Source organism: Choristoneura fumiferana, chromosome 29 (assembly GCF_025370935.1).
Source record: "Choristoneura fumiferana chromosome 29, NRCan_CFum_1, whole genome shotgun sequence".
NCBI lineage: Eukaryota > Metazoa > Arthropoda > Insecta > Lepidoptera > Tortricidae > Choristoneura > Choristoneura fumiferana.
Genome location: NC_133500.1, coordinates 10,812,640 through 10,826,312, shown reverse-complemented (window position 1 = coordinate 10,826,312; position 13,673 = coordinate 10,812,640). Strand labels below are relative to the sequence as shown.

Genomic DNA, 13,673 nt, shown 5'->3' with positions numbered 1-13,673 from the left:
CTCGATAGGAGCATGTCCTGTTCACACATGGTGACACATGCTAGTAGGTAGCATTTGCTCGATAGTAGATAATAGCATGCTCTTGTGCCACTAACGAGCATGTGTAACAGTGGCTTAAAGTATGGCCACGGACGGGTTGATACATTTTGGTTTTGGATAACATGCAAAGAGGAAGTCTAAGATACCATGGTATCGTCGGACGGACTGTCAAGTGGTTAGGACCTTAGGACCACAGATTACTAATATGTAGCTGGCTACTTAGGACTCGCAATTTAAATTATTTCTGATATTTTTTTTATCTAAACCTCTATTTATTTTTTTTTTTTTTTGTAATTTTATGGCCTGGTTACTAGACCTTTAAGCCAAGTCTTTATTTTCATGTTGTCATATCAGTTATTTCTTCATTGGTAACACCATTTATTAAACGTCACGTAAGTCATTCACTTCACAACTTTTTATTTTCACATCAGAGGTACTAATCGTTAATCGGAGCATCAGAGTATGTTTCACATTTCACTGTAATGTCAAAGTTCTTTGAAAGTATTTTTAATATATTTAAAGATTGGTATAAAACAGTCCACATTTTTTAACAATTCACTGAGGCGGCGGGAGGGGTCGTTAGCTGATGATAACACTTTAACTTCACTAGCCAGGATTAACCTATCCAAAGAGTATGCCGGACAGGAAAAAATCAAATGGTCTATATCGCCGATACCTCCGCAGTTGTTGCATTTATTATTATGTACAATTCCAAGTCTGGTCAGATGTGCAGGTGTCTTAGTATGGCCAAAACGAAGACGATTGATTGTGGTGATAAAATCACGGCTGGGTGACTTGAGCTTATTATACCATGGTTTGACTGGTAAGTCTTGCTGAATGCTTCCATACCATTTCCCCTTGGCTTCCTGATCCTTCTTCCAGAATTCTTGCCACAATTTTTGTACATCATGTTTAATGGCGGCATAACAATCAGTAACCGGAATATTGACAATTAAGGACACATCTATCGCATTGATTCCATCATATGCAGCCTTATCAGCTATTTCATTGCCTGTTATTCCTTTATGTGACGGTATCCACATAAAAGAAATTTCCAATCCTTTTCTTCTATAATTGTTAATGATTTCTCTTATTTTAAAAATCATGTATGATGTTTTAAAATGAACTTTAAAGCTTTCCAGAGCTTTAATTAGACTTAAAGAGTCAGTAAGAATTAAAAATTTATGGTAACTATTAGTAAATGCAATTAACTTGAGTGCTTCTAAAACAGCATATGCCTCCGCAGTAAATATACTACAATTACTATTCAGAACAAAGCTTTGAACAAATTTATTTTGAGGGTTATAAACAGCACTACGAACATAATTTTCTCCCTTACTGCCATCTGTATAAAGTTTGTAGTAATCTTCATTTTCACTTAAAAATTCTAACATATCCTGATTAGAGGTGATGGAAGCCCTAATTACTGAAACTTGAGGGAATATAGAACTGAATGAATGTGAATAACATGGCCAAGGTGATATTGCATACAATGATGGGAATTTCTTCCTCATTTCCAGCAGGATGCGAGAGACTTTGGGAGCCTGGCCATTGAGAAGATCGGCACCTGTAGTCATAGGATCATGGCAGTCTAATTCACAAGGTATTATTTTTTTAATTATATTTTGATTGTTTGAAGCTAATAGCTTCACACTATGTCTTTCTGCCAGTAGTAATCTTCTCAATACAAGAGGCATGATTGTTGTTTCAACCTCCATTGCTCTAATGGGAGTTGAGCAGAAAGCTCCTGAAATCACCCTCAAAGCCTTATTCTGAATAATGTCTAGTCTATGTACATAATTACTATCTAAGTAAGCTAAACAACTATAGTCAAAATGGCTTCTAACTATTGCTTTATACAAAATTGAAAGTATCTTTGGGTCTGCCCCCCAAGATACTCCCGCTAGACACCTCATAATATTTAGCCCTTTTGTGGAGTTTTGAGATATATATTTAATATGTTTTTCAAAAGTTAAGTTATTCTCAATAACTATGCCTAAAAATTTATGATGGTTAACTTGGGAAATTACTTCATTATTGAATATAATATTATTAGAAGGAGAGTCCTTACTAAAAATCATAGAACTGCTTTTAGTTGGATTAATTTGTAGGTGTAATCTGTTATGGTAAAATAAATGTAGTTCCTTAAGAGCATAGTTAATTTTATGGATGGCTATGTCTACATCATTATTGACACTATATAGTACAAGGTCATCAGCAAACTGTAAAATATTTACAAAATCTGTATTTACATATTTACAAATCTCACTAGTATACAAATTATATAGCAAAGGTGACAGAATTGCACCTTGCATAGTGCCTCTAGACACAGATCTTGGGCCATGTATTATATTATTATGTTTCACATATAATGTTCGGTTAACTAGAAATTCATGCACCCACTTGGCAACTAACCCCGGTATTCCCAAGTTAGTTAACACCTTAACTAATATTCCAGGATGAACATTATCAAATGCTCCTTTGACATCCAAAAAAACACATGCAACACTAACATTACTATTTTTTGCATATTTCAGATCTGTTATAAGGGATAAGAAGCTGTCTGCGCAGCTCCTACCTCGTCTGAATCCATATTGCACATGCGGAATAATGCTATTTGATTCAACAAACCAGTCGAGGCGACATTTTACCATATTTTCAAAAACTTTACCAATGCATGATGACAAGGAAATAGGCCGATATGAATCAGCACAATCTGGGGACTTATCTGGTTTGAGAACTGGAATCACGCACTGGGTTTTCCACGGCTGAGGAATTATTTGTTTTGACCATAGTGCATTGAATATATCTAATAAAATATCTTGTACAGTTGAATCCAAGCTTTTAATTAGTATGTAGGGAAAATCGTCTAAACCAGGGCTTGTATTTTTACGAGATTGAAGGCTTAGTAAAAATTCATTTCTTGAGAAAGGTTCTAACAGAAACTTGGATTTCTCATTATTATTATTAAGATTAAAGTATACATCTAGATTGTCGAAACTAACTGTGCTGTCTTCTGACAACTTATCTAAAAAGGATGCGATAAACTCATCGTTGTATGATTTGTTTTTACTTTTATTCATACCTTTAAACATTTTAATGTAATTCCAAATAACGCTTATTGGTGTAGTTCTATTAAAATTGTCGCAAAGTCTTTGCCAGCCATTCTTTTTTTCCTCAGCAATAGTCCTTTTTTTAATAGCATCAATTTTTTTGTAATGTATGTAATTTTCAATAGTAGGAGTAGCTCTGTAGCACTTTAAAGCCTCATAAGAGTTGACAACACTCTGTTCACATTTATCATTCCACCAGGGTGCCGGAGGTTTACTTCGAAAAGTTGAAGTTTTAGTAAATTTAGGTATGCATTCTTGCTTAAGTGTGTTGAGCCGAATACAAAACTGATTATATGATTCCAAAGGGTTCTCATTGTCCACAGTCAAATCGTTAAACATATCAATTGATAATTTTTTAAACTTTTCCCAGTCTGCCTTGTTATACAAAAACTTGTCAACAGGAGGGTTTATTTGATATCTGTCTATTGAGAGTGTTATGTCTGTTATAGTTGGGAAATGATAACTTCCCATGTTGTCATCATGTACTGACCACTCACAAAGAGGGGCAATACAAGGACTGATTAGACTAACGTCTATAGCAGAAGGATTGCGATTAGGATAATTAAGAGTTGTAAAGCTGCCATCATTTAATATACATAAATTACACTCGTCAATCATGTCGAACAATTGTTGGCCACGACCCTTAGTGGAAACGCAGCCGAAAGCTATGTGGTGAGCATTAAAGTCTCCTGCTACAAAAATGGGTTTAGGTAGGTCATTTATTAATTTCCGTAAATTATTAATACGCATAAGGCCTCCAGTTGGGGGACAATAGACACATAATATTGACATATTACCACTTTCAACAGACAGCGATAAAGCAATTGCTTGAATGTCCTCATAAAAATCAGTTTGTAATAATTTACACTTAAAAAATGATTTTATCAGGATGGCTACACCTCCATGTTCATTTTTCGCATTTTTATAAAATATATTGTAACCAGGAATGTTAAAAGTTTGATTTTCTTTAAGCCATGTTTCATTCAGTAGGCAGATATCTATATTATTTTCTTTTAAAAACTTAATAATTAAAGGTTTTTGTTTTTAACACTTTGAATATTATGAAGAGCGATTCTTAACTGTGAATTATGAGAACTAGAATCCATTTAAGATAAATTTTTAAAAAGCATCTCTTTAATTGTTGTGGTAGTAACGGGAGTGTCATCAGCATTATTAGCCAATTGGATTAATGTACGAACAATAGCCATAGTCAGATCATTATTACCTAATAGCTGAGTTTTAACATCAGCAACAGAAGTGACTTTCGTTTGGTTCTGTGTCTTATTTACAGTGGTATAGAAAGGCTTATTTACATCCGAATTTACATTTTGTACAGTTTGCTGAGTAGTTTTTAACGGGGGAAAGTCCACAGCGTTTTTGGTATTTACAATAGAAGAGTAAGTAATTTTACTCTTTTTCTCCATCATTTTTTGCATTTTTATTGGACAAGTCCTTGAAATAGCCATATGTGGCCCGCTGCAATTTACGCAAGAAAGCTCGTTTGGTTTATCGCATTCTTTATAGTGGTGATCACCAGCACAACAACTGCAGCGCTGTTTGCCGCTGCAGATCTTGGCCGAGTGATTAAACTTAAAACATCTGTAACATTGCTGCAGAGGAGGAATATAATCGAATACCCTGTACGAGAACAGGTCATATTGAACATTGTCAGGCAATGAATTTGACAGAAACGTAATGCTCACAGTTTGCAAAGGCACTCGTTCTTGACCTACCTTTTTCGAAAAACGTCTGACTGAAATTATTTCATATATCGACGACAGCTTGGAGTACAAGTCCTTGTTAGAAATGTTCACTGGAACAAATCGAATAATTCCTGTTTTTTCAATATGAGCTGCGGGGATGAAAGCTCGCATGCCATTTTTTTCCAGAAAAGCCGTGTTGTTAATAAAGTTGTTGGCCGTGTTAAATTGTTTAAATACCACCACAATCTTACTAGCATTTATTCTGCGAATAGCCACTACACCTTTGATTCCATTTGAGAATATGTGGTTCAAATAAATTGGGCTTTTGTTTCCTAGTCTTTCGTTCGTACTAGATTCGACGAATACTTTAAATTCCGTGGAAGCCGAGTTTTCCGGATAGAGTCTCTTATAATCAGGTTTGTGATAAGGTAAGTAAAGATTGTCCTCACCGCCTCCACCACTTTTCTTTTCACTGTCCATTGTCCTGCTCCGTTTTGTGCCGGGGGCGAGGGATCGCCACCCCCGCCCTCGTTACCCACCATTTTTAAACACTCCACTTAATATTAGATATTTACAGACAAATAAAAACACTAAAACACAAATATATACAATATTATGAATTTTCTTTTCAAAAAATTCAAGTTTGACGCCCTTTCGTTTCAAATTCCCGCCAAAGAGACCTCTATTTATTGATTGTGTTGCCAGTTGCCATCCTTAATCATAGACAACTTTGCCTTTGTAGCTAGATCTGTTTGTTGGTAGGCCTGTCACAAAATGTCCGACGGGAATTGCCAAAACGATGTATTAGCACCGCCTTCCTCAAAGAAAATCAAAATTAATAATGAAAACGATGTAAGTGTGAGTGATATTGAGCCTCAATTAAAAGACTTTGTGTTAGAGAAGATATTGAACAACAATACAAATAGGAAAACAGTTTGTGTTCAAGGGAAATTCAAGGACAAGAGTGGGGTAGCATTAGTTATTCTCGAGAAAAATGCTTTCAAAGAAGAAGAATTGGATAACGACGGATACTTTTCCGTAGACTCGGAGCTGCGGACGTTCTTCCAAAACGATATATACGGGAACTTTGAGTGTTTTCCGAGGGCGTCAATAAACGGTGAGCTTTTAAAAGTAACATGTTGAATTGCCATATGGCTCGACGAGTCTTTTGTTTCCTCGTAGGTAAATAGTGTTAGTCATCACTTTCTGACGTTAATTGTGCTAGCGATTTCTCTAAATGCTTGTTTAAATTAATCGTGATTCGTCATTTAGTGGCCATTGTCATTTCTTGTTGAAAAGTTAACCTAGGAAATTTAAGGTTTTTGTGTAGATTTTGATGAATTTTCCATAATAATATTTCGAGATGCTTAATTTAATTACAGCTTAAACTTTAATTGTAATCTAGGAGGGGGGTAACTAAAACCATAGCAACTGGGTGGGGCAGTCAAAGTATCATTCATAAACAGCCCTTTCAAACCCAGCTGATACAATCGTGCGGGTTAATTACATTTGAATTTGACATGGTTTTTTTTTATCATGAGACACTTGACACCAATTTACATAGTCCCAAACTAAGCTAAGCTTGTACTATGGATTCTACAAGGCAACGGATAAACATAGATAAATAGATAGATAAATACATACTTAAATACATATTAAATATCCAAGACCCGAGAACAAACATTCGTATTATTCATACAAATATCTGCCCTGGCCGGGAATCGAACCCAGGAGCTCAAACTTTGTAGTCAGGTTCTCTAACCACTTTCCCATCCGGCCGTCATTTTACATGAGGTCTATTGTCGTAAGTCCAAAAAGTCCTTTTTCTTCTACTTGGCTGGGTTCGAAAGGGACAGGGACTCATTATTACTTTATTTTGCTGTAACTAGTGTAGCCAAGTGTGGCTTTAGCTGGACATGTTTGGCTTTTTAGGGACGTGTCCGTTGCACGGTTCCTCAATTTGTAACCATTTTTTTTTTGCTTACAGGTGTGAAAACCACTATTATATATCCAGCTACAGAGAAGCACATAGTCAAATTCAGTCAGCAAGAGGTGCATATAGTGTTGGAAACTCCTGAACTTTATGAAAAACTGACACTGCCTCATCTAGAACGGGAGCAGTTTAACTTGCAGGTAAATAGAATTATAATTATCTTATTATGTTAAAATATAGTTGAGGAAAACAGGAAATAAAAGAGGTTGAGTTAGGTACTTAGATACTATATCCTCGAGGGCCCTCGCATACCTTATAAAGGACCAATTAACACTAAGAATAATGGCCAAACATACTTCATAAAGTCCAATGGTTCATTGAAAAAATAATCTTTAGAATTTTGAAATAATATCCAAAATAAAGCTGGTGAACCACGTCTAGGGCGTATAACTATAAAAGTCAGTTAAAAAGGTCAGGTCCCAGGAGGATAAAATGGTATTTGATTTTATATACTATTCAATTATATTTTAATTTGCTTATTTACACAAAAATGCTAATAATTATGAATAACTTCTTTCCAGTGGGTTTATAACATCCTTGAAGGCAGGAGTGAGGCTGACAGAGTCGTCCACGACAACAAGTGCGAGAGAGAGGGGTTTGTGCTGTTGCCTGACCTCAAGTGGGACGGTCTGACCAAGGAGACATTATACCTACTGGCAATCGTACGCCAGCGAGGGATCAAGTCCATTAGGGATCTAGACGGCAGCCACTTACCCTTGTTGAAGAGAGTCAGGGACGAAGGGAAGGTATGCTATTAAAATGAACCATTCAAAGTTTATTTAATTTTGTAAATCCTGGCACACTTTGTAAATTACAAAGCAACTATAACTGCCCCGTGTATTATGTGGAGAACAAATTTTTTAATGAAATGAGAACTTATTCAAATACTACCTGTTGCCAGCGACTCCGTCCATGTGGAATTCGTTTATCGCTATCCCGCGGGAACTACGCAATTTTCTGATATACAAAACTATGCTATGTCCTTCTCTGGGACTCAAACTATTGTATACTGAATTTCATCTAAATCGGTTCAGCGTTCTAGACATAAAAAGGTTACAAACACACTTGCAAACTTTCGCATTAGCGAGATATCTGTAGAACCAGAGATTGGACAATCTATCTGTAAATTTCAACTGGTTTAGGTCATGTATGATGTGTCAGTCAGTTAATTGCTACTGTATTATAAGTGTAGATCATTCTTTTAATTTAAAAAGTTTACACAGCTAAAATATTTATTTTATTTCCTTTTCAGAAAGCAATACTACAGAAGTATAACGTCAAAGGCTCTCAACTGCGCATTTACCTGCACTACCAACCTTCGTTTTACCACCTCCACATACACTTCACATATCTGAGACACGAGGCACCGGGCATCCATGCAGAAAAGTCCCACTTACTCGACACAGTCATTGATAATATTGAAATGATGAGCGATTACTACAAGAAATCAACACTGCCATTCACCATTCGTGAAATGGACAATCTTTTCACGGTCTATGAAACCAACGGTCATCTACAGAGAGTTAATAATATTGAGCTAATTGATAAATAAACTATTTTTGTATTTTAGGAAAGTTAGATAAGACAAAATGTTGATTAAGAGTATTTTCATGGAGCTGCGCTCTAGGTTGAGGAGTTGCAACGTTTATATCACTACCGGAGTTGATTTTAAGAAGAATTGCAACTTGAAGATTAGTATACAATCTGACTGCATTGTGTTGAATTATTATGATGATAGCAAGAGACGAGACAGCCTGTCTTCCATAGAAAGTCTCTCAGACTGCTATTCGGATGACGATGATGAAGTTACATCAGTCATACCCATACAAGAATTCTGCCAAATAATACCAAATTCGATGTCATGTCTCAAAATAGATAGGAATAATATATCGTTTCGCATCCTAACCGAACCAAAAAACGGTGGGAATTTCTACAAAGAAGTCTTAACCAACAACAAGGTTGAAAGCAATGTGAAACACCAAGAATTTAAATTTAATTTCGAAGCTAAAGAGGAGATCAAAATTCTGTGCGGTAATTGTTCTAACGTCATATCAAATAATGCGATTGCGTTTGATAGAATTTTGGAGTTACCATCTGCTAATTTAGACATGTCTGACTGGTTTTGCCATGGACATTCCCATGGGGGACAGACGCCTGAAATCGCTTTGAAGCCTAGCAAATCTGATTTCTTATACAGACTTACTTTTTTCATCATAAACAACAGTCTGCTCTCAGAGAAGAACAATAAATTTAATGCTAAAAGAGAAGTCTATCACTGCAATAGATGCTTGCAATGGTTGGGTTTGAAAAACAAAGATACGGTTAAACTCTTTAATTCTGAAGTGAAATTAAATCACAGTGGCAACGAAACTCCCGTACTTTCTATTGGCAGTTCACCGCACTCCAGCACAGCTGATTTCATATACACAATAGAGAATATGGCCAGAGAATTCAACCTCGGCCTTCAGTTCACAGTGATGTGCAAGATAGTACTGGATTGTACTATATCAGCTAATAAGAAACAATACATGTTAATCTGGATTATGGATAAGGAGCTGCAGGTTATCAGAAACAGCGGAGAATACATAAAGGGTAATAAAATTGTCCTGCAGTCGAGTTTGCTGACGAAAATTCTGTATAAAGTGGAGCTCTCTTTCAATGATGAAGTGGAGAGTTGGCTTTCAGATCCCTCAGTGACTTCTACGGAAGTTTCTAAGAGCATGTTTAGCCATGGCATAGAGCATTTTGAGCAGATGTCCTTGAAAGTGCCAGAGTCTTTTCGCAATGCAAATGGTTTCTGTGTCAGCTATCTAAAAGTCTAGTTAATAAATTGCTGCATCTAATGTTTTGTTTCAATGGTCTCCTTGTTTCGGGCAACTAGGTTCATAGAATATACAGGATGGCAAATTGAGATTCGTCAGTATGGGCAAGTCAAACTATAAGACACACAAATATCTTTTCTTAGGAACTATGTTATCGATTTTAGTATAAAAAAAACTGCATACATCATTTAAAAAAATAAACGTATTTCTGTCAGTATTGATTTCATTCAAAAAACGGCTATATAGAAAACAAGCTCGTAACTCGCGTGTGGCCCATACAAGTACGAATGAGTGTAGAATTAGAAAATTAACTAGAATCACTGACTTAGCAAAACATCAAATATTTTTTAAAATAAGACAGGCAATTTAAATGTTATGTACTTATACGTAAAACTAACTTGAAATTAAAAGACACTTAAAGTATCTGGGGATAAATGTTGTATCTTTTAGGGACTATAAAAATTAAATAAAACACAAATTTTATAACAGTGTTTAATAAATGCTTTTGTAATACAGTTAAAAACACATTTAACCAACTTTTACCTATGCACAAGAACATGCAACATTTTACAGAAAATTGTTAGTTGCAATATTTAACCCAAACCACAGCCTCCGCCCTTACAATATCAAAACGTGATGTGCCTTTTACCAAGAAACTGCTAAGATAAGCGGGCCAAAGATCATGCCATGCTAAAGCGTCGCATGGCGTGTTGTTTAAGAGCGTTTATACCTGCTGAGCTGGCAACATTGCATTTTTGTTAGTTTTTCTCAATTATTCCGTGATTATTCCATAGAAATTTAATGAAAATCAAAAATGTGGTCTGATAGAACTTTCTTAGTATATAAGTTAATGTGGCTACTCCAATAATTATGCGTATTACGCGTGTGTTGTGTGTGTGTGAGACTTTTATATTCTTTAAAAACAAATTATAGTTTACTAACGGTTTTGAAAGAAAATAAGTCTATAACGAATAATTATTGGAATAGACACATTAACTTATATAATAAGAAGAGTTCTATCAGAGCATATTTTTAAATTTCCTTCAATTTTTATGGAATAATCAAGAAAAACTAACAAAAATGCAACGTTTCCAGCTCAGCAGGTATAAACACTCTTAATTAACAAAAAGTAAGTGTCCAATATTAAACTTTTTAGGACAGCCTAGCAGCACAATGTAAACAGAGAAAATCCTAAACAGTAGATCTTGGATTTAATTAAATCATGGACGAGAACAGAAATAATGTTTTTTTTTCCATTAACCCAAATTTTACTGCTTAGTAAAACATACCCACTTTTTTTTAAAACTAGCGTGCCTTGGCGGGGCCCCGTATAAAATTTGTTTGGGGGCCCTTATGAAGGGTAAAGATTTCTCACAAAAAAAAATGTTTGCATAAAAGTAAAAGAAATATTTATTCATCCATCATAATTATCTATATGTCTCTTTTTCCAACAAAAAAACAATTTTTAGTCACATCGGGGGCCCGATATAATTGATACGGCAGATACGGCGGTAGCTACGCCCCTGGCTATAAGGCTTTGAATCTTTGTTATCCAATAGAGCCTTCTCATTCTGAGAGGAGGCCTGTGCTCAGCAGTGGAACATATAGAGGCTGGGATGATAACCATGTCCATGTTTGGTGCCGTCACCCTATAGACAATAAAAAAAAAAAAAAACCATCAACCGAAATTTTAAACTATTTTTTTTCTTAAACTAATAATGCTAATGTTCAGATAACTGATGGATGATCGTAACCATGACTATTGTCCATGATTAGTGCCATCATCCTATAGACAATTAAAAGAAAAAAAAACGACTCCTAAATAAGTATATTTATTATGATACAAGCTCCATCTGTGATCTGTTCCTGAGGCGAGCAATGCTGCTGACGACCAGTGAGCTGTTGAACCACCAAAACAAGGAGAAGAGCACCAAGAAAATAAAATCTGGGCTATAATTAAGGAAATTAATTTCTTTGGTGGATAGGTTTCTATAATACTAAGATGGTGGTAAAGTGAAACTACGGAGAAAGTGAAAAGAAAACTATGTGAGGCCAAAAAAAAAATGCATTGTTGTTTTCATTTTCAAAAATCTTATTTTGTTGAGCAAACAATTGCCGATAAATAACAATAATACTCAACACTTGCAGGTGGTAGGACCTTGTGCAAGGTCTGCCCGGACTGCTACCACCATCTTGCTCGCTAATCCTGCCGTGAAGCAGCAGTGCTTGCACTGTTGTGTTTCGGCGTGGAGAGTAAGACAACCGGTGAAATTACTGGCACTTGAGGTATTCCATCTTAGGCCTAGGTTGGCAACTGGTGTTGCAGATGTTTATGGGTGGTGGTGATCTCTTACCATCAGGAGACCCACTTGCTCGTTTGCCATCCAGTCGAATAAAACAAACAAAAAAAAAAACAGAAATTACCTTGATTGTGCTAAAATGTTTATAGGTTAAATGATTCATAATTTGAAAATCAACTTTGCCTTGAATAGTTGAAACAAACCTAAATTTTACGATTTATTTTCGTTATACGCCGCTTCTTTATCACAAAAGAAAACAAGTTAAAGTTAGAAAGTCTCCACAGGAAGCGTAAAGGGCCTCGAAATGTTGAAAAATTAGTTTTAAAGATCTTACTTCCAATTTACCAACTTTGGTTTTTATGCGATTTTCAAACTTTGTAAAAAGGATACGAATAACTGCTTTCTCCCAAGGCTCAACCATGTACATCTCTGTCGCCAGCAAGTAGCGCTGATACCAATAAGCGAAGAACTTTTGGACTTTCTTTACGAGTGACATCTTCGCAAGTTGAACACCAGTTTATCACAAATGATTCTTTCTAATAACTTAAGTGTTACGAACACCACGCCGTCTGATTGAGAATAAAGATAGAGAAATCTTAAAAATTACAACTGCTTATAATTATATTGATAATGAATGAAACTAATAAATTACTTTTTCTAGTGCACTGAAATTATACTCTCCTGAATTCAATTTCAGTCCAGCAGGGCTACTACGAAACTCGAAGTTCGTGTCGTGCGGTCCCTCTCGCTCTCGTATTAAATAGTATGTGTCAGAGGGACCGCACGACACGAACTTCGAGTTCAGAGTTTCGTAGTAGCCCTGCAGTAATGACTTTGACAAGTAATAAGTAATCATCCTGACAGCTGACAGTTAATATTTCAGTGTTGCCTGTAGTAATACATAGCGATTTTCTGGGGAGAGCGAGAGGTAAATAATTTTTATCAGACAAGTAATACTTCTCTACTTATATATTATAGCGTAGGTAGACTACGAGAGTTGAATTGAATGATTTGAATGAGTAAATATCGAAATCCTGCTGTAATTACACGACATATTGTAGCTGCGTGTGTACTTATTGTATTGTAGGTAAACTCTTTATTGTACATAAAACACATGAAATTAACAAATAAAATAATAATAGGAAGTACAAAGGCGAACTTATCCCTTAAAGGGGTTTCTTCCAGTTAACCTTTGAATGAAAATCATTCACTCAACTCTCGTGGCACTACCTATACTGTTTATCATTTTTATTGAATTATTGTTGAATTTGATGTAAGTGTTAATTGAACTCATTTTATTTGAATTGCTTTATTTGTTGGGACTTTGCCAAACCAACACATAACCGTAGATATTTATTGAAAAAGATAACTAGGACAAAAGGTACTTCCTTCTTATTTTTACTAAACTTCTGGAACTCCTACGCGTACATACATAATATTTCTTTAATTTTTTATTTTGGTTTATAATTTAGGCCGAAATTTAGCCATTTCGTAAAATCCGAAATTTTAACTAAGTATTTTATTTATTTATTCATTCATTTATAAGTCTATCTATCTGATCTATAGTATGTATGTATGTATGTAAATACTTTATTGTACATAAAACACAAAAAATAATACAAAAGAAAACAACAAAACAAAAGAGTACAAAGGCGAACTTATCCCTAAAAGGGATCTTTTCAAGGGATCTATAGTTTTTTGAG

General features: G+C 35.3%; 3 protein-coding genes and 1 long non-coding RNA gene across 4 annotated transcripts; 3 read left to right on the top strand and 1 right to left on the bottom strand.

The window, feature by feature from the left end:
• Positions 1 to 505: 505 nt before the first annotated feature.
• Positions 506 to 2,874, top strand: LOC141444219 (uncharacterized). The gene is made up of 3 exons (XR_012453142.1): positions 506 to 862; positions 1,560 to 1,642; positions 2,577 to 2,874. It is a non-coding gene; the product is annotated as an uncharacterized lncRNA (long non-coding RNA).
• Positions 2,875 to 5,596: 2,722 nt separating this feature from the next.
• On the top strand, positions 5,597 to 8,400 carry Dcps (Decapping enzyme, scavenger). The gene is made up of 4 exons (XM_074109865.1): positions 5,597 to 5,972; positions 6,843 to 6,988; positions 7,370 to 7,594; positions 8,101 to 8,400. The coding sequence occupies exons 1-4, from the start codon at positions 5,630 to 5,632 to the stop codon at positions 8,398 to 8,400; spliced, it is 1,014 nt and encodes a 337-aa protein (XP_073965966.1). The 5' UTR covers positions 5,597 to 5,629.
• Positions 8,401 to 8,437: 37 nt separating this feature from the next.
• LOC141444326 (E3 ubiquitin-protein ligase E3D) lies at positions 8,438 to 9,691 on the top strand. Its single transcript, XM_074109862.1, has one exon. It carries the CDS (start codon positions 8,438 to 8,440, stop codon positions 9,668 to 9,670), a length of 1,233 nt encoding a protein of 410 aa, XP_073965963.1. The 3' UTR covers positions 9,671 to 9,691.
• A 1,654-nt stretch (positions 9,692 to 11,345) lies between these two features.
• Positions 11,346 to 12,672, bottom strand: LOC141444335 (uncharacterized). The gene is made up of 3 exons (XM_074109871.1): positions 12,623 to 12,672; positions 12,361 to 12,539; positions 11,346 to 11,615 (listed from the first exon to the last, which is right to left on the bottom strand). Exons 2-3 carry the CDS (start codon positions 12,464 to 12,466, stop codon positions 11,506 to 11,508), a joined length of 216 nt encoding a protein of 71 aa, XP_073965972.1. The 5' UTR covers positions 12,467 to 12,539; positions 12,623 to 12,672; the 3' UTR covers positions 11,346 to 11,505.
• Between the last annotated feature and the right edge of the window lie 1,001 nt (positions 12,673 to 13,673).

What these genes read in the sequence shown, in the direction of transcription:
- LOC141444326 (XM_074109862.1), top strand. Translation starts at nt 8,438, where the DNA reads ATGTTGATTAAGAGTATTTTCATGGAGCTGCGCTCTAGGTTGAGGAGT.
- Dcps (XM_074109865.1), top strand. Translation starts at nt 5,630, where the DNA reads ATGTCCGACGGGAATTGCCAAAACGATGTATTAGCACCGCCTTCCTCA. An exon ending in TCCGAGGGCGTCAATAAACG is followed by an intron (nt 5,973 to 6,842) that starts GTGAGCTTTTAA and finishes TTTTGCTTACAG; the next exon opens with GTGTGAAAACCACTATTATA. An exon ending in GAGTCAGGGACGAAGGGAAG is followed by an intron (nt 7,595 to 8,100) that starts GTATGCTATTAA and finishes TTTCCTTTTCAG; the next exon opens with AAAGCAATACTACAGAAGTA.
- LOC141444335 (XM_074109871.1), bottom strand. Translation starts at nt 12,466, where the DNA reads ATGTCACTCGTAAAGAAAGTCCAAAAGTTCTTCGCTTATTGGTATCAG. An exon ending in TTGGGAGAAAGCAGTTATTC is followed by an intron (nt 11,616 to 12,360) that starts GTATCCTTTTTA and finishes ATTATAGCCCAG; the next exon opens with ATTTTATTTTCTTGGTGCTC.